General features: G+C 48.2%; 1 protein-coding gene and 1 long non-coding RNA gene across 2 annotated transcripts; both read right to left on the bottom strand.

The window, feature by feature from the left end:
• Positions 1 to 854: 854 nt before the first annotated feature.
• Positions 855 to 3617, bottom strand: LOC109777402 (uncharacterized). The gene is made up of 3 exons (XR_012190161.1): positions 3227 to 3617; positions 1127 to 1262; positions 855 to 1022 (listed from the first exon to the last, which is right to left on the bottom strand). It is a non-coding gene; the product is annotated as an uncharacterized lncRNA (long non-coding RNA).
• A 660-nt stretch (positions 3618 to 4277) lies between these two features.
• LOC109777400 (BTB/POZ and MATH domain-containing protein 3-like) lies at positions 4278 to 5598 on the bottom strand. The gene is made up of 2 exons (XM_073505794.1): positions 5510 to 5598; positions 4278 to 5247 (listed from the first exon to the last, which is right to left on the bottom strand). The coding sequence occupies exons 1-2, from the start codon at positions 5596 to 5598 to the stop codon at positions 4278 to 4280; spliced, it is 1059 nt and encodes a 352-aa protein (XP_073361895.1).
• Positions 5599 to 20181: the final 14583 nt, after the last annotated feature.

A 20181-nucleotide genomic window follows, 5' to 3' on the forward strand; every position in this document is an offset into this window, starting at 1 on the left:
CTGGGTACGCTCGCTCGCTGCGCCATTGGCAGGGGTCGATCCGTGGATCAGAAAATCTCGGCGGATTCAGGTAGGTAGGTGCCGGGGTAATTGCCGGGCCTCTGCGCCCGCGCGCGTCACCGATGACATTGGCGCTGACGGCGGCCGAGCAGCCGAGGGAGAACCGGTCTGGGTCTTCCTTGGTGCATACAGTCTTCTCGTGCTCGTGGTGTCATGTGGCAGGCACATGCATGCGCCCGCCCTGGTCTGGAGCACGGAAGGACCGGGCATGGCGAGGGGAGGGGAACGAGAGCGGAGAGCCGAGTCCACTCACGCCGGTCAGCTGCTGCGTTTCTTCATCCTCGTGCTGTGCTGTAGCTGGGCATGGACAAGGACGTCAGGTGTCGCGCGCCCCGACCGATGTGTTGTTGTGTGGACACGGTAGTCCGTTCAGAAATCAGAAATCTCTGTGTTTGGTGGGGTTGAAATAGCAAAAGCCTTCCGCAAAAAGGAAAAAAACGAAACAACAAAAGCCCATACGTTATGGGGCCGTGGGGACGGGAGGGTTCGGTCACTAGGAGGCAAGGCCCAAGCGAGCCGGCCTGGTTCAACATTGAAACTGCTCGTTAAAATTCCAGCAGAAAGCCAGAAATCACGTCTTCCGGCAAAAAAATAAATAAATAGTAGAACTTTGTTTCTTCAGTGGTGTTTGCGCAGAGCATGGGTTAGTTAGGTTATCAAGGAGGCATCCGGGTCGGGATATGATCCGCTCATCTCTTGAAACAGGTCAAGCTGATTACTGCAACACAAAAGAGTGAAAGTGTACCATTGTTGTTTTCTCCACCCAAACCAACTGAAACCAACCCAAGCTCACAAGTCAACCAAAATTAAGAGCATATTCAACTGACGACTGGATGCAACAGCCACACTGTACACGGAGCTCCTGCGAGAGCCATCGTAGGAACGGCTTAGCGTAAGGAGATATTGATGCTAACGAAACTGCACTCTGCACGTTCGTTCATGATTGCAGCTGATTGAATTAGCTGGTCATACAGTCATGCACAACAGTTAAATTAACGCGCGCACACAAATAAAACATGAGGAAAACAAGGCACATATACTATATATTAGGGACGCCGATAAGTACCGGACGTTCGGGCTGTAGACACCCCGGCCCGAACGACTCGTTCGGGAGGGCTGGGGCATCGACCGAACGATTTCGTTCGGGAGAAGAACGAACCAGCGCGAACGCCCCATCCACCGGGCCCTACAGGCCTTTTTTTCTGTGAAAAAAAGGCCCATGTTAAGTTATGACTAGTAAAAATGCTCAGTTTTTCTGTACCTTTTTTTAGCAACAGTTTTTCTGTAAACTAATGAACTACTAGACTTCTACACGGCAAATTTTCCATGGTCTTTTGCCATTCTATTAAAGAAATTGCCATGTTCAAGTTTATGTTTTCATAAATGGCGTAAAAAGGAAGAAGTCATAGCAAATCTGCATCTTTACAATACAAAAAGTTGCCAACACTACGAAGTTCACAAAAAAGGAAGAAGTTGCCGTGGCAAGTTTGCCAAGTTTTTGTACATCTTAGATTACCATGTTTTTGCACATCTTTTGTTGCCATGGCAAGTTTGCTATATTTTTTGAACATCTTAGTGAAAGAAGTTTGCCATGTGTTTGTACAAACTTAATTAAAAAAAACGTTGCCATGTTTTTGCACATATTAACTTTGCCATGGCAAGTTTGCAAATGTTTTTGACATCTTACATTGCCATGGCAAGTTTGCAAATGTTTTTAAACATCTATAATGTTGCCATGTTTTTGAACATCTTTAGTTGCCATGGCAAGTTTGCATGTTTTTCAACAAGTTATTTAAAGAAGTTTGTCATGTTTTTGAACAAAGTTAATTAAAAGAACTTACTATGTTTTTGCACATATTAAAGGTTGCCATGTTTTTGAACATTTTAAAATGCCATGGCAAGTTTCCTAAATTTTTGAACATCTACAAGATCATGGCATGTATTTTAACACCTTAAGTTGTCATGGCAAAGTTTGCCATGGTTTTGAACACCTACAACTTTGCCATGGCAAGTTTGCATGTTTGTGAACATGTTAATTAAAGAATTTTTCCATGGCATAAATGAAATTAAATTTGCCATGGCAAAAAAATGGAGTAAAAAAGTTGCCATGATCCATCAAAATAAATTTGCCATGGTAGAGAATGAAAACAAATGTCACGTTCTAGTCAGTTTGCCACCTATGACATTTTGAAAAAAATTGTCATGTTCTACTCAGCATCAACTCAAGTGAGTCAGGAATCTAAGTACACTAATAGTAGGAATGGGAAATCTACTAAAACTTGTTTGATAATTTGCCATGTTGTGCACAAAAAAAATGTCATATTCTACTCAAATTTTCCATCTTCGACATTATCTACAAATTTGCCATGTTCCAATGGCAGCTAGCACGAGTGCATCTACAGATTCATTTCATGCATCAGGCTATATTAAACTTGCCATGGTCCATATAATAAGTTTGTCGTTTAGAGAAATAAAATCTAGCATACATCTGAAGAAAATGGTGGCAAACTATTTTAAGGATGGCAAGATTGCCCTGTTTTAGAAACTTCCAAAAAAAATTGTTTGTTTTTAACGGCAAAACACCCCGTAATAACACATCTTAATTTGCCATGGCAAAAAACACGTGGAACTTGCCATGGGAAACTTAACTATATTGACATGGCAAATATATCACATGGACCATGGCAAAATAAATTTTGCCATGTCATTAAAAGTGAAAATGCCATGGCAATAATAGTGTCAAATTTGCCATGGCAAAAAAAGAGAAAAAATTGCCATGGTGTGTGGATTGCCATGATCCATTGTAGAGAATGAAAATAAATGTCACACTGTACTCAATTTGCCACCTATGATATTTTTAACAGAATTGCGATGTTCTACTCAACATCAACTCAAGTGAGTCAAGAATCTAAGTACACTAAATAGTAGGAATGGAAAATATACTAAAAGTTGTTCGATAATTTGCTATGTTCTGCACAAAAAATGTCAAGTTCTACTCAAATTTGCCATCTTCTGCACCTAAATAGCTCTATCATCATCTGCACCTAAAATAGACTATAAATGAATATGAGCATCAACTAAAAATTGCCATCATTTTCACCTAACATAGCCCCTTTCACAAAGAAAAAATGAAGAGAAGAAGGAGAACAGGAAGACACCTGAATACCTGCAGGCGTCTCACTACCTGATAGTAGTGACACATAGCAGCGATAGCAAAAAATAGCGCGTGATGGCCTCCGGCCTAGAATTCCCGGCAACCGCAGCGCCCGTAGAAGACGAGCAGGAGGGTCCCGTCGCCCATGGGCATCGCCTGGTCACCGTGCTAGGAGAGACATGACGGCGGAGGGTGTCGCGGTGCAGGATGGCGCCCTCGCCTCCGGGCGGCCGCGCAATAGACAAATTCCCCGGCGTCCGATAAGCCGGAGGAGACGACGAGGAGTGTTCCGTCGCTCATGAGGAGGAGGGCGCCAAGGTGCTGGACGGCGCCGTCGCCTCCAGCCGCGCCGTCACGACGGGTGCGAAGGTGCGCGGCGGAGGAGACGCAGCTCGGAGCGATGGCGGACTCCGATGGCGTCGGGGACGGTCAGCTCGGCGACGGCGATTAGCGCGCAGATGGCGGCGGCCTCGGTGACCGCCGCGTCACTCGCCCCTCGGCCTCCGCCCACGACAGCAGATGGAGACGCTCGGCTCGGACCCGGAGCACGCCGGCCAGGTGCTCGGCGCCGGCGAGTATCGCAGCCAGCTGCGGCGGTCGGCCTCCGCGGTCCGCTCACCGTCTGCGGTGGCTGGGTCAGTGTGTGTGGGATGAAAGGATAAGGATGAAGAGAGCGTGTGGCAGGGGAGGAAGCATCGTTCGGGATGAGGATCACTTTTACCGAACGATTTCACTAGCTGACGTGGCCGTGGACCTCTGCTTTAACATGCTTTAGGATCAGTGCTGACATCCTACGATCAAAAGGTCGTTCGGGGCGAGAGCGTAAAAGTTGGACGTTCGGAAGTTATTGATTCCGTATATTAGATTTATTACTGCATATGATCAACACCAAGTTGCAACATGCAAGATATATAACAGCAGCATATATATAGCTACCGGATGATCCAGTCACTACTACGACACAAAGAAATGCGACAGCTTAACCTCGGGTTGGATCGATACATAAGACTTATTTGGAAGGCAGCGTACGCAGAATACAAATCCATAGGTTTGCTTGAGAAATTTAGGAAGCAAACTTGGAGAGGAGCTTGTTGAGAACGGAGGCGCTGCAGGATTTGACGATCTGCTCAATCTCCTCAGCTGTGAAAACTGTGTGCACGGTTGTGTTAGATTTGATGAACTCCCAGCACTCTTCCTTCAACCAACGGTAGCGTCCCCGCTCAGCTCCAACAATGATTTCCGCTACTGTGTTCAGCTGAATGCTGGTGCCCAACTCTTCTTGGCAGATCGACTTCAGCCTATGGAGATCATATCTCTCCGCAGCTTCAAGCAACTGCAGCAGCCACATTACATGTTGGACTGCTTTTGGGGCTCCCTCTGGTGTCCACACTTGTATTTTATTCCAGTCAGGTAAAGGCAATGTGTCGGTGTAGATGAAAGTTAGCATGCTCTTAAACACTTCTCCTTCAATACCATCGATCTTCACAGTAGCACCACCAGGAGTGTCACCAAACAGCTGTGACTTGAAGGCCATAGATCGCGCTGCAAGCACACATCGATGCGCAGCAAATGCTTCGCCGCCAACCTCAAACGTCACGTCAGCACCCTCCTTGGACATGAGGAGATCCTTGAAGTGGATTGCCATGTCCGAAGGAGGGACTTGGATGAACTGAGAAACGATGGTGGTAGCGCCAACCTCCGTGTTGACGTCAGCCTTGACGTCAAGTACAATGACGTCACAACGGATGATGAAGCTGTCATCCTTGAGATGCGAAGATCTTTCCAACGTAGATCTTCTTATGAAATCTTTATCGCAGACTACAGGATTGAGAACGAAATCTTCTGTTTCACATTCATGGATGTATATTGACTGATCCCACTGAAATTGGTCAATCAAACAGATGGCAAGCCGGACCTTCACGGGCTGCCTTTGCTCATCATCGTCAGCGTCATCATATTCGTCGTCCTCAAGGCCAATAGAAACCGATACCCAACCGTCCCACTGGTAGTCACAGCCATTAGGGTAGTACTCCCTTCGTTCCTAAATATAAGTTTTTGTAGAGATTTTACTAGATGAACTACATACGGAGCAAAATGAATGAATCTACATTTAAAATGCATCTATATACATTCGTATGTGGTTCATAATGAAATCTCTACAAAGACTTATATTTAGGAACGGAGGGAGTAGTTGAGATACCAGCGGCGGCCTCCAACCAAGAAAGTAAGAGATCTGATGTACTGGCCGGTTGGTGTCTTGTTTCTCGAGAAGCCTTCGACCGCGAGCAGTGGTACCCGCTGGCCGCGCGGGAGTCGATGGGCGACACGGTGGACGTGCACAGCTTGCCCTCAGCGGTGACGAGAGACATGCCAGCAAACGCCATGTCCGATCGACAAGCTAGCCTGGACCTGGAGCGGTAGATCGATAGGTCAGAAACATGCATACGAGGTGAGAATGATTAACCAACAGTAAAAAATCCTAGCTAGTACTTTGGATTAATCTAACTAGGATAAAACTTATAGTAGATCAAGCAAAAACACTGACACATAAGATAACCTTTAGAAGTCTAACAGTATTTTTTTTCTAAACAGTAATATTAAATTCGTAATGATATACCTTAAGTTTGGGGTTGACTCGCCTGAGCTGCGCCGCCAGATTCAAAGACCACGAGGAAGAATCCGTCGTGGACGACGGTGCGGGGCGAACGCACTGTTGTCAAGACCGATGCTGTGATGCTCCGCCAAGTGCTCAAGCGCTAGGCGCTAGCAGCAGCAGCTGCTATGCTCTAGGATGACGGCGACAATCAAGTTTAAACGGAAGTTCCTATATCCGACCGGCGGCAGGAGGAAAACCCTAGCGGAAGTGCATAACACATCTGATCGATTTTTGTATCCAACCACGACCGTACATGGGTTTCCTTTTTTTTTTGAGGGGACACGACATGGGCCATTGCCTGCTGGGCTTTGGGATCCTCTAATTTGGCGCTGGTTCATTAAGCATTAACACATGGGCTAATGACTAATTAGCTGCGGCCAGCCGTTCATTAGCGTGCCTGCTAAAATTTGTTGACGGGGGCGAGCGATTGGCAGGGGTCTTAGTGCCTGCTCGCCCCTCCCTGTCTCCGCCCCGGCGAACAATGGAGGATAGATGGCCGTGTCCGGCAGCAGAGGGAGAGGACCATCAGGGGAGATAGACGTCGTCTGCCGATGCGTTGAGGCAGGGATACCCCAGAACTTATATGTCGTCCTCTCCGGTGCGATGCCTCGATCTGTCTCCTCGAGAAACGAAATACACGCAATTAACGCTGTCACTGGATTCGTCTCCAAGGTGTTTCACTTTGGTCACCGGACTGGAATACCCAGATTACGGTTACTAAAGTTACATTAGTGGCACGAAGCTCTGTTCTTTGTTGACACCATGAGACATGTCCGCATCCCGATTTCCATGGCACAGACACCGGCGGAGAAAGTCTTGATGGTTGAGATCGGAAGCTCAGTAAGGCGGAGGGGGCCTTTAAGGCGATGGAGTCAGCCATGTCTTTGATAACTTTCAGTAGCAGCAATATCAAGTGGAGGGTGACAATACTGGAGAATTTCATTTTTGGTGGTGCTCCCCGGGTGCCGAGTCATGACCTAAGGTCTGGTATTCATTGGTTGTGCTTGACAATTGCCTTGTTGAAGGTATTGTTTTGAGAGCTTGGTTTTTCTCTAGGGTGAAAACCTTGAAGGAAATATGCCCCAGAGGCAATAATAAACTTATTATTTATTTCCTTATTTCATGATAAATGTTTATTATTCATGCTAGAATTGTATTAACCGGAAACATAATACTTGTGTGAATACATAGACAAACAGAGTGTCACTAGTATGCCTCTACTTGACTAGCTCGTTGATCAAAGATGGTTATGTTTCCTAGCCATAGACATGAGTTGTCATTTGATTAACGGGATCACATCATTAGGAGAATGATGTGATTGACTTAGACCCATTCCGTTAGCTTAGCACTCGATCGTTTAGTATGTTGCTATTGCTTTCTTCATGACTTATACATGTTCCTATGACTATGAGATTATGCAACTCCTGTTTACCGGAGGAACACTTTGTGTGCTACCAAACATCACAACGTAACTGGGTGATTATAAAGGTGCTCTACAGGTGTCTCCGAAGGTACTTGTTGGGTTGGCGTATTTCGAGATTAGGATTTGTCACTCCGATTGTCGGAGAGGTATCTCTGGGCCCACTCGGTAATGCGCATCACTATAAGGCTTGCAAGCATTGTAACTAATTAGTTAGTTGCGGGATGATGTATTACGGAACGAGTAAAGAGACTTGCCGGTAACGAGATTGAACTAGTTATTGAGATATCGACGATCGAATCTCGGGCAACTAACATACCGATGACAAAGGGAACAACGTATGTTGTTGTGCGGTTTGACCGATAAAGATCTTCGTAGAATATGTAGGAGCCAATATGAGCATCCAGGTTCCGCTATTGGTTATTGACCGGAGACGTGTCTCGGTCATGTCTACATTGTTCTCGAACCCGTACGGTCCGCACGCTTAAAGTTCGATGACGGTTATATTATGAGTTTATGTGTTTTGATGTACCGAAGGTAGTTCGGAGTCCCGGATGAGATCGGGGACATGACGAGGAGTCTCGAAATGGTCGAGACGTAAAGATCGATATATTGGACGACTATATTCGGACATCGGAAAGGTTCCGAGTGATTCGGGTATTTTTCGGAGTACCAGAGAGTTATGGGAATTCGCCGGGGAGTATATGGGCCTTATTGGGCTTTAGGGGAAAGAGAGAGGAGAGGCTGCGCGCCCCCCCAAGGCCTAGTCCGAATTGGACTAGGGGGAGGGGCTGCACCCCCTCCTTCCTTCTCTTCTCTCTCCCCTTTCCTTGACTCCTACTCCTACTACTTGGAAGGGGGGGGGGGGAATCCTACTCCCGGTGGGAGTAGGACTCCTCCTAGGGCACGCCATAGAGAGGGCCGACCCTCCCCTTCCTCTACTTCTTTATATACGGGGAGGGGGGCACCCCTTGGAGACACAACAATTGATCATTGATCTCTTAGCCGTGTGCGGTGCCCCCCTCCACCAGAATCCACCTCGATAATATCGTAGCGGTGCTTAGGCGAAGCCCTGCGTCGGTAGAACATCATCATTGTCACCACACCGTCGTGCTGATGAAACTCTCCCTCAAAGCTCGGATGGATCGGAGTTCGAGGGACGTCATCGAGCTGAACGTGTGCTGAACTCGGAGGTGCCGTGCGTTGGGTACTTGATCGGTCGGATCGTGAAGACGTACGACTACATCAACCGCGTTGTGCTAACGCTTCCGCTTTCGGTCTACGAGAGTACGTAGACAACACTCTCCCCTCTCGTTGCTATGCATCACCATGATCCTGTGTGTGCGTAGGAATTTCTTTGAAATTACTACGTTCCCCAACAGTGGCATCCGAGCCTGGTTTTATGCGTAGATGTTATATGCACGAGTAGAACACAAGTGAGTTGTGGGCGATATAAGTCATACTGCTTACCAGCATGTCATACTTTGGTTCGGCGGTATTGTTGGATGAAGCGGCCCGGACCGACATTACGCGTACGCTTATGCGAGACTGGTTCTACCGACGTGCTTTGCACACAGGTGGCTGGCGGGTGTCAGTTTCTCCAACTTTAGTTGAACCGAGTGTGGCTACGCCCGGTCCTTGAGAAGGTTAAAACATCACTAACTTGACAAACTATCGTTGTGGTTTTGATGCGTAGGTAAGAATGGTTCTTGCTCAGCTCATAGCAGCCACGTAAAACTTGCAACAACAAAGTAGAGGACGTCTAACTTGTTTTTGCAGGGCATGTTGTGATGTGATATGGTCAAGGCATGATGCTATATTTTATTGTATGAGATGATCATGTTTTGTAACCGAGTTATCGGCAACTGGCAGGAGCCATATGGTTGTCGCTTGATTGTATGCAATGCAATCGCCCTGTAATGCTTTCACTACAGGAATCAACTATTTTGCCGTCTGCCATGGCGGACGGCAAAGGCATGAACGGCGGACGGCAAAGGCCTTTGCCGTCAGCCGCGGACGGCAAAAGGCTCCGGCAAAGTAGGCTACGGTAAACAGCTACTTTGCCGTCTGCTTCCTGGCGGCTGACGGCAAAGGCCCTTTGCCGTCTGCAGCGGACGGCAATAATTGTGCTCTCAGTCCGTTAAGTGGCTAACGGTAGGCCTTTGCCGTCCGCCACGGACGGCAAACTTTCTAGTGCCTTTGCCGTCCGCCGTATGATGTCATCTACACGTCACTACATGGCAGGCCTTTGCTGTCCGCCGCTGACGGCAAACTCGTTTACTCTTTGCCGTCTGCCACTGTAGGCAAACTGACCAAATGGGTCAGCTCCCAGGAAGCACAGCTGGCTGCCACGTGGCTTGTTTGCCGTCCGCGGCTGACGGCAAAGAGCCCGTTGCCGTCGGTGGCAGACGGCAAAGAGCCTGCATATTGGCTCTTTTTTCTGTTTTTTATTAAATCCAACAATTTTCATCACAAATATATATGACATATATAGATATATTTCAAAAGGCCAATACAGAGCAAACATATAAGATATCCAACACATAACTTCATCATCCAACCATATATATTACATGCATAGTTCCATCATACATAACAAGTTCAACATAGAGGCATCCAACCATATATATTACAATAGTTTCATCCAACGATACATGCATAGTTCAACGATACAAAAGAAATAGAGAAAGGGATAAGGAGCACTCCATCTATGCAAGCTTTCGTCAAGTGAATGAAATCTGCAAAATGAAAAATAAGAAAGTTAGAACAAGAAGAGTAGAACAAGAAGAAGAGTAGAACAAGAAGAAGACTAGAACAAGAAGAGTAGAACAAGAAGAAGACTACAACAAGAAGAGTATGTCATTTATGAGGTAACTTACGTGAAATGGATCATATATGAGCTAACTAAGTTGAAATGGGTCGTTTATGAGCTAGCTAAGGTGAAATGGATCATTTATGAGCTAACTTAGTTGAAATGGGTCGTTTATGAGCTAACTAAGGTCAAATGGATCGTTTTTGAGGTAACTAAGGTGAAATGGATCATTTATGAGCTAACTTAGTTCAAATGGATCGTTTTTGAGCTAACTTAGGTGAAATGGATCATTTATGAGCTAATTTAGTTGAAATGGATCTTTTTGAGCTAACTTAGGTGAAATGGATCATTTAAGAGCTAATTTAGGTGAAATGGATCATTTTTTAGCTAACTTGGTGAAATGGATCGTTTATGAGCTAAATTAGTTTAAATGGATCGTTTATGAGATAACCTAGGTAAGATGTGTCATTTTGGAGTTAACCTAGGTGAAATGGGTCATTTTAAAGCTAACGTAGGTAAAATGGATCATTTAGGAGCTAATCTAGGTAAAATGGGTCATTTTTGAGCTAACTTGGATGAACTGGATCATTTATAAGCTAACCTAGGTAAAATGGGTCATTTTAGAGCTAACTTAGGTAAAATGGATCGTTTATGAGCTAACTAAGCTAATTATGCAATTTTTGACATAAGTAAGGTAAGTACATATCGTTTTAGAGCTAACTTAGGTAAAATGGATGGTTTTGGAGGTCAGTAAGCTTATTAAGTCATTTTGGAGGAGAAGAAGCTAAGTCTAGGTCATTATGGTAAGCATTGGAGGAAATAAAGCTAAGTCTAGGTCTTTATGCATGTGTTAAGCAAAACACTAGATAAACTTACCAAGATCCAGGAGGTGTAGGAGCGGGGTGGCTCGTGTCGGTAGCTGGAGAAGGATCGTGCGATGCTTGTCTGGAGTTACGCTGCACCAAAGATCATTTCCAATGTCTTGTTAGCATGATGACACTCAAATGTTAAGACTAGCAAGTAATGTCCATTCAAATAAAACTCACCGTGGTCCCAGGAGCAATCACTGGCATCGGCGGAGCGGTCTGACCTGTCTTCTCGCACACAGACTGCAGATTTGGTTTCGACGACTCAGTCATACTAGTTAGTAATGAGACAAACACTACATGAATGTTTTGGCTAATCTGCAGAAGAAACTTACCACAAGGAGCTCGTACATGGCCCTTGCCTGCATGTCATTCCGTGCCCTCTCCTCCTCCATCATCTTTGTCGTCCTCTCCTCCAACTCCCGCTGCCTCTCCGCCGCCTCCGCCAGAAGTTTCTCCATTCTATCTCTCTCACTCTGTATAGCAGCCTGCAACACCACTCACATGACCATTTGTAATCATTGATGGAAGCGCACACAATGTAATGGAGAAAGATAACTGAGTACGTATCACTAACCTTGATGGCGAGTTGCACTGGCCGTTCACGAGGCCTTATCTCAGGAGCGGAGCTCGACTGGCGCGCCTTGATCTCCGGGAGAGTGCTAGGACAACGGATAAGTCCATCTCCAATGGCTATGGAGCCATGGGACCTCCCGCCACCAGATATCATCACCAGCTCTGGATCAATGGGACCCTGGCTCGGGTTAAAGTCCTCCCCTTTCCTCGCCTTCCCCTCATCTCTATATCTCACGAGCTTGTTGTGGGAGGAGATGTTGGTGAAGTTGTTTGCATCATCGAGGTCAGATTGAGAGAAAGCCTTGACTTTCTTGAAAGAGGCAGTGTGGGCCATGGCATACAGGTCGTACACCTCTGGCACCTTATCCACCTTATTGTGGCGTGCCTGAAAGAGAGAAACAATGAAAATTAGTAATTAAAGGGCTCAAGCTAGCATGATGAATGAATTGCATGAATCATGAAGCAAACCACATACCCAGTTGCGCCCGAACTGATATAAGTTGGAGCTGCCTGGATGGTGTGGCACACCTTCCATTTGGGCACGTTTGTCCTTGGCCTCGTTGTGGAGGGCTAGCCATTCTTTTGAGCACCACTCATCGACCAACACCTCCCAACAATCCATCCGATCCGCACACCATCTCGGAGGCGCCTAAGTTAGCAAATAAAAACTTGAGCGCTACGGCTAAGAATTACTAAATGAAGGAACTTAAGTAGAAGGCCTTAAGAATTACCTTCATGTACTGCTCCTTACTCAGGAACTTATCGCGGCACGCCGGCTTGGTCTTCTTGATACCACGCAAGGCGTAGTAGTCTCGAACAGCCTGCACCCGAGCCTCGTGCCTTAAGTTCTGGAGTAGGCGCTTGCAGACGTTCTCGATAACATGTGCCGCGTCCTCCTCGTATCCCTTCTCACACCTGTAGAATGTCTGCAATCAAATGAGACAATATTGATTAGTACAATTAATAACTAGCTAGTTGAAGATTTTTAAATGTGTAAAGGAGAAATTACCCAGAACTTTCTGATCACCATGTCTGCCCTCGTGTCGCACACGACACCGTCGATAATCTCATCCGGCGGGGCCGGGGCAGCCACGTAGTGCTCCCAGCTCAATCCAAGCTCTGGAAGCCTACCCTCACCAGGCAACGTGACAAACCCCGGGAAGTTTTGCCGGCAAAGAACTCCAAGGACGGAGTTGGGCCGGCGGATACTATGATGGTGGTCCCAACCCCTGCAGCATGACAAGGCCAACGCATTAGTTATTTGAAGAAACGTGAATGCAGAAGGTACAAAAATATTAAATGCACTTACGTACCTCTCCCCATCAGGGAAAATCAACCACCTCTGCTCGCGGGTCGCCGGCACGGACGGGAGCCGTGTAGCACCACGCTGGTAGACGGTGCCCCCCTCCTCCTCAAGATCAGTCGGCTCCCCGCCATCATCAGCATGGCCATTCGGCTCCTCGGGCTGATCCGGCCAGGTACCCCATCCGGACGTGTGCTCCTCCGGGGTCTCGTGGGCCGAAGGCCAGTCGACTCGAGGCTCGTGGGCCCAAGACCCGTGGACCGGAGTCCGTGTAGCCTCCTCCTCGGACGAGTCCACCCTAGCAGTCACGTGCTCGGGTGAAACAGCTGGGGGTGACGGCAAGGAAGGCGTCGTAGCAGTCACCCTACCTCCTCTCCCGCGACCACGTGCCCCACCTCCTATCTTCCTACCTCGTCCCCTGCTGGGCACCGCGGTCGACGAAGAAGGGCCCGGCGGTGTGGCCATACTGTCCAGCAACGCTCGGCGGAGAGGTGCGTCTGGAATGGAAGACCTCAGACCATGCGCCGACGAAGAAGGGGCCTTGGCGCGCTCCCGACCAGCGCCCACCATCTTTCAACACCTGCCATGACAAATAGTAAACGAAATTAGTACAACATAAAAAAAAGACCGACATGAATAATAATATGTGTATCACTTAAGTGTATCATCATCAAGTACAACATTAAAAAATTTAATACCTGACACTACTAATAATCTCGATCAGTATCATCAATAAATGCATAATCATCATCATCACTATAATCAATGACGGGCTCATAGGGTTCAGTGGCATCAACATGTGCAAGGCCACCTTGACGTAATCGGTCAAGCAATGACAGGTCATCCGCAGCAGTAACCTCTTCTTGTTCCGGCTCTTCTTGTTCCTCCTCTGGGGTGATGTCGGATTCACTGTTGCTGTCTACTTCAATGTTTTGGGGTGAAGTATAGTGGTTCTTGAAACACTTTTTGGAAAGACGTGTCTCTTGGAAGAATTCTCCTTCATATGTGTCTGGGTTAATGTGAGGTTCATAATCCTCTTCCTTTGGGGGAGATAGTCTAGCACGTGGCGGCACTTCATAAACGACATCCCAACCTTTCAGATTTGGATTAGTTTGGCAGGCCCATGGTAGATAGAATACTTGGGTCGCCTGTTGAGCCGTAATATAGACATCAGGAACATCTAAATGGGTGCTTTGGTTGATTTCAACTAGCCCTATATGTTCATGAGTCCTTCTAGTCTCCTTCGGCTGAAACCAATAACATTTGAAGACTACGACATTCGGTGGGTTTTCACCATAGAATAGAAGTTCATAAATTGCTTCAACTCTCCCATAATACTCGGTACCTCCTTCGCCGATAGCAGATACACAACAATTTGTAGACTTTCGGTCGGTCATAGATAGCTCTTTGCCATAGGTACGAAAGCGATACCCGTTGATGTCGTATTTGTCAAATGAACGGACCTTATAGTCAAAACCATTAGCGACTTGTCTCAATTCGGCGTCCATAGCCTCTGAATTAGCCTACAAGTTTAATATGAAAGGATTGTTGCATTACGCACAAATTAGCGAATGAAACCGGGATAGCCGCCTACAAATTAGCCTACAAGTCTAATAGAAATTACCGTTTGTTTGAACCAAGAGATGAAACCGGGATAGCCGCCTCCTTGGTTTGCGAGAAGCTCATACTCTTCGACAGAATCCTTTTGGATCACCACTCCATACGAGAATAAGGCGACGTATCGACTGTATGAAATATCCTGGAATAAGAGCAGTTCAAAGGAAATAGAAGTTGCGAAACTATGTACCGAGAACTTACTCGATGTACGGCCGCACTTCTATCAGGTTGTTGAAGATATACAACGAAATGGTCCGCCATTGTTCTTTATCCAAAGATACTGGATTTGAAACACTGGCTGGTGCGAGATTCCCTTTGAATAGGCTGAGGTTGGATCCACCCTTTTTAGGGTCGTCAGCATTGTACCGAGGCTTCGGATTATGCAAATGACGATTTTTGGCTTCGTAGTGTGCTGTCACGAAGTTTGCCGCCTCCTCAGTGATGAATGCCTCAGCCATCGATGCTTCAATTCTACATTTATTTTACATTTTTGTCGAAGCGTCTTCTGCATCCTCTCAGTTGGGTAGCACCAACGATTTTGCACGCCCCCCCCCCCAATCTTGCCTCGGTCGGGAGATGCAAAATCAAATGTTGCATTGGATTAAAGAAGCCCAGTGGACAGATCTTCTCTAACTTGCAGATCAACTCCGGCGCCAACTCTTCCATTTCTTCTAGCACGCCAGGCGATAGTTCTTTCGCACAAAGAACACGGAAGAAATAGCTGAGTTCTGCCAGTACTAGCCATTCATCCTCAGGGATGAAGCCACGCAACATCACCGGCATTACCCGCTCAATCCATATGTGCCAATCATGACTCTTGAGACCAAATATCTTCAATTTATCAAGACTGGCTCCCCTCTGTAGATTCGCTGCATACCCATCGGGGAACATCAACTGCATTTTCACCCACAAGATAATTTCCCTCATAGCTGGCCTTCCAAGATTGAACCATGCCTTTGGCTTCGTCCAGTTCTTCTTTCCTTTCGGTTCTTTCATGTTTTGTAACGGCCTATCACATAGCGCCTCCAGATCGACTCTAGCCTTAGTATTATCCTTTGACTTCCCATCTATGCCGAACATTGTACCAAAAAGTGCCTCGGCGATATTCTTCTCAGTGTGCATCATGTCGATGTTGTGTGGGCAAAGGAGGTCTTTGAAGTAAGGCAGATCCCATAAGCATGTTTTGTGAGTCCAAGCGTGCTTAGAATTATACCCCTTGAAGTACCCTGGACGCTCTGGATCTGGCTCGAGAGCGTTTAACTGATCCAGGGTCTGTTGGCCTGTCAATGCAGGTGGTGCAGAGTTTTTGACAACTCTACCTCTGATGAAGTTCTTCTTGTCTTTCCTGAACTTATGGCGAGGATTCAGGAACTGTCTATGCATGTCGAAGCAAGAAAACTTGCGACCGGCCTGAAGCCAACGAAACTCAAGAGCTCCCTTGCATGTGGTGCACGGGAACCTTCCATGCACACACCAGCCAACGAATAGCGCATACGCCGGCAAGTCATGCGTCGAGTACATGTACCAGACACACATTATGAAGTTCCGTTTGCTATAGGCGTCGTATGTCTTGAACCCATTATCCCAGGCTTCTTGTAATTCGTCCTTAAGCGGTTGCATGTACACATTCATATTTTTCCCCGGATAGTTGGGCCCTGGAATTATCAACGTCAGGAAAATGTTCTTTCTTTGCATAATCTGTCCAGGGGGGAGATTGAGTGGAAAGACAAATACGGGCCAACAACTGTATTGGGCTGCCGTCATACCAAACACACTGAACCCATCCGTGCTGATGCCGACTCGAGGATGCCTCGGATCTGCCGCTTTGTCACCATGTAATTCATCAAACTTTTTCCACGCAACACCATCCGATGTGTGTACAATCATCAGATTCCCATCTGCATCTAGTTCGGTTCTTTTGCCCGTTTTGTGCCATGTCATCTGTCTGGCCGTCTCTTCGACCATGAAAAGACATTGAAGTCTTGGTACGATTGGCATATACCGAAGAACACTAACGGGGATTTTGGTCTGTGTCTTCTCACCCATACCGTTGTCTACCACAACATACCTGGAAGACTTGCAAATGGGACAATAGTTCAAGTCCGCATAGTTAAGCCTAAACAAGACACATCCTTTCTCATAGGCATGTATCTTATCATAGGGCATCTTCAGTGCATGGAGGATTTTGTCCGAATGGTACAGGTTTGCAGGCATTACATGGCCTTTGGGTAGAAAGCGTCCAAATACTGTCATCATTGCATCGTAGCATTCTCTGCCCAAGTTGAACTGAGCCTTCAGAGCCATTACTTGTGAGATGGCATCCAACTGACAAAGCTCGGTGTGCTCATGGAGCGGACGTTTTGAAGACTCCAACATTTCATTGAAGGCCTTTGCATATTCCTCCATCTCCTCGTCCGAATCCCGAGCATCATCAAAGTCTTGCACCATGTTTTCCATCCCGTACCATGCTCGTCGGTGCGACGACGATCCACCTCAGCTCGGTCACGTTGGGCAGACTCACCATGAAATGTCCACACCGTATAATCGGGCGTAAAACCACTCTTCTGCAGGTGTTTGCCCATTTCAGCCTTTGTCCTCTTTTCCCAATTGCCGCACCGTAAACAGGGGCACCAGGTTTTCCTCTGGCCATTTGCAAATGCGGCTCGCACAAACCCCTTGGTTTTTGTGAACCATTCAGTGCTCCATTTGTTCTGACCAGTGTGACCGGTGTACATCCACGCACGATCACTCATCTTGACTTTCAGAGCTACTAGACACACAACGAATATATATATATATATATATATATATATATAATTCACCATGTATATATTCATCAGTTGATCTACTTTGTCAATTTTATTACGTCCATGCAACCTACACTCTAATAGGTAATGATAGGTCCTAATCCCACCCGAGTATGTTTAGATTGGGTTCATTTTCCCATGCTATGCTCCGGATCCTACGCAAAATTTCGGCAGCACCTCCCCGCTGTTCTCCTGATACACGTCTCTGCAATAAACAGAGAGGATGTGTATCCGGAGAACAACAGGGGAGGCACTGACGAAATTTATGCGTCGGATTCGGAGCAAAGCATTTGGGAAAACGAACCCAATCTAAACATACTCGGGCTGTCCATGGATTGCGTTGGACAATTCGAAAGAATCAAGGTTATAAATATGCAAATGCATGCATATTTATAACTATGACGCTTTCGAACGGGAGACACATATTGGTTACGCATACTGATGATTCAAGACACATATATAGCTAGCTATCAAGTTTCATCGGAATAGATCAAATAATTAATGGGGGAGGAGGACATGTCATTTGTGCTCACCCACGAACGAAGGGGCAGAGCTCGTCAAACGCACGGCGAGGTCGTCGAACACCAAACCTCGCAGCGATGAAACAACTGCACATTTAAAACTACCCGATCAACACAATTATATATGATGTTTTTCATAACAAAATTAAAAGATATATGACCTAACTAATAATTCACAAATATATGATCCCGTCGGCTTCTGGAAGGCCAAAGAACACCTTTTCGGGAGGTGTCGGGGGTCGGGGTGTCGTGTCGGTCTCGGGGTGCCGTGTCGGGGTCGGGGTCGGGGTCTCGGGGTCGGGGTGTCGGGTCGGGGTGCCAGGTCGGGGTCGGGGTGCCGGGTCGGGGTCGGGGTCGGGGTGTCGGGTCAAGCTCGGGGTCGGGGTGTCGGGTCGGGGTGCCGGGTCGGGGTGTCGGGTCGGGGTGTCGGGTCGGGGTGCCGTCTCGGGGTCGGGGTGTCGGGTCGGGGTGCCGGGTCGGGGTCGGGGTGCCGTGTCGGTGTCGGGGTAAGGGTGGGTGTGGTGTCAGGGTGTCGGTGTCGGGGTGTCGTGTCGGTGTCGGGGTCGGGGTCTCGGGGTCGGGGTGTCGGGTCGGGGTGCCGGGTCGGGGTCGGGGTGCCGTGTCGGTGTCGGGGTCGGGGTGTCGGGTCAGGCTCGGGGTCGGGGTGTCGGGGTCGGGGTGCCGGGTCGGGGTCGGGGTGCCGTGTCGGTGTCGGGGTCGGGGTGTCGGGTCGGGGTCGGGGTCGGGGTCGGGGTCGGGGTGTCGGGGTCGGGGTCTAGGGGTCGGGGTGTCGTGTCGGGGTGCCGGGTCGGGGTCGGGGTGTCGGGGTCGGGGTCTAGGGGTCGGGGTGTCGTGTCGGGGTGCCGGATCGGGGTCGGGGTGCCGTGTCGGGTCGGGTTTTTTTCCTCTTTTTTCCTTTTCTTCTTCTTCCTATTCTTCCTTTTCTTCCTTTTCTTCCTTTTTTTTCCTTCTTCTTCTTCTTCTTCCTCCTCCTTTCCTTTTTCCTCTTCTTCTTCTCCTCCTCTCCTCTTTTTTCTTCTTCTTCTTCCTCTTCTTCTTTTTTCTTCTCCTCCTCCTCTTCTTCTTCTTCCTTTCCTTTTTCCTCTTCTTCTTCTCCTCCTCTCCTCTTTTTTCTTCTTCTTCTTCTTCCTCTTCTTCTTTTTTCTTCTCCTCCTCCTCCTCTTCTTCTTCCTTTCCTTTTTCCTCTTCTTCTTCTCCTCCTCTCCTCTTTTTTCTTCTTCTTCCTCTTCTTCTTTTTTCTTCTCCTCCTCTTCTTCTTCTTCTTCCTTTCCTTTTTCCTCTTCTTCTTCTCCTCCTCTCCTCTTTTTCTCTTCTTCTTCTTCTTTCCTCAAACTAAACTAAACCAAAAACTAAACCTAAAACTAAAACTAAAACTAAACTAAAACTAAACCTAAAACTACAACTAAAACTAAAACTAAAAAGAAAAAAAACAGAAAAAAACAGAAAAAAGGAGGGGGGCTCACCTGGGGCAGGGCCGGTGGAGGAGGAGGCCGGTGGAGGAGGGGGGCGGGGCGGTGGAGGAGGTGGCCGGGGCGCGGGGGCGGCCTGGGGCGGCGGGGGGCCGGGCCCGGGGCGGTGGGGGCCCGGGGCGCAGGGGGGCCGGCGCCAGGGCGGCGGGGGGCCGGGGCGGGGGGGGGGGGCGATGGGGCAGTGGTGCGGCAGGGCCCCGGGGCGGCGGAGAGCCGGGGCGGTGGGGCGACGGGGCGGCGGGGGCGACGGGGCGGCGGGGGCGACGGGTGGTGGGGCGACGGTGGGTGACGGGCGGTGGGGCGGCGGGGGCGACGGGCGGTGGGGCGGCGGCGCGTGGCGGGCGGCGGCGGCGTGGTGGGAAGTGGTGGCGGGGCTCGGCGAGGAGAGAATGGCGAGGAGAGAATAGAGTAACGGGTGGGGGGGGGTACGGGCCGTTAGGTAGTGCCCTCTTTGCCGTCCGCCTCTCTTTGCCGTCCGCCCTTTTGCCTCTTTGCCGTCTGCTGGCAGACGGCAAAGAGGTGGGCCGTTAAGTTTTTCCCAAACGGACGGAGGGTGGGGGCCACCTCTCTCTTTGCCGTCTGCCAGCGGACGGCAAAGATTCTTTGCCGTCTGCTGGCTGACGGCAAAGAGCTCGCAGATGGCAAAGAGCTTCTTTGCCGTCTGCCATTTCTTTGCCGTCTGCTTTTGGGTAGCTGATGGCAAAGAGCTTCTTTGCCGTCAGCTAGCAGACGGCAAAGAGCTGGCAGAGGGCAAATTAGCTGATTCCAATAGTGTTTACTTTATCACTAAGCGGTAGCGATAGTCGTAGAAGCATAAGTTGGCGAGACGACAACGATGCTACGATGGAGATCAAGGTGTCGCGCCGGTGAAGATGGTGATCATGACGGTGCTTCGGAGA

The sequence above is a fragment of the Aegilops tauschii genome, chromosome 7 (genome assembly GCF_002575655.3).
Source record: "Aegilops tauschii subsp. strangulata cultivar AL8/78 chromosome 7, Aet v6.0, whole genome shotgun sequence".
Lineage (NCBI taxonomy): Eukaryota > Viridiplantae > Streptophyta > Magnoliopsida > Poales > Poaceae > Aegilops > Aegilops tauschii.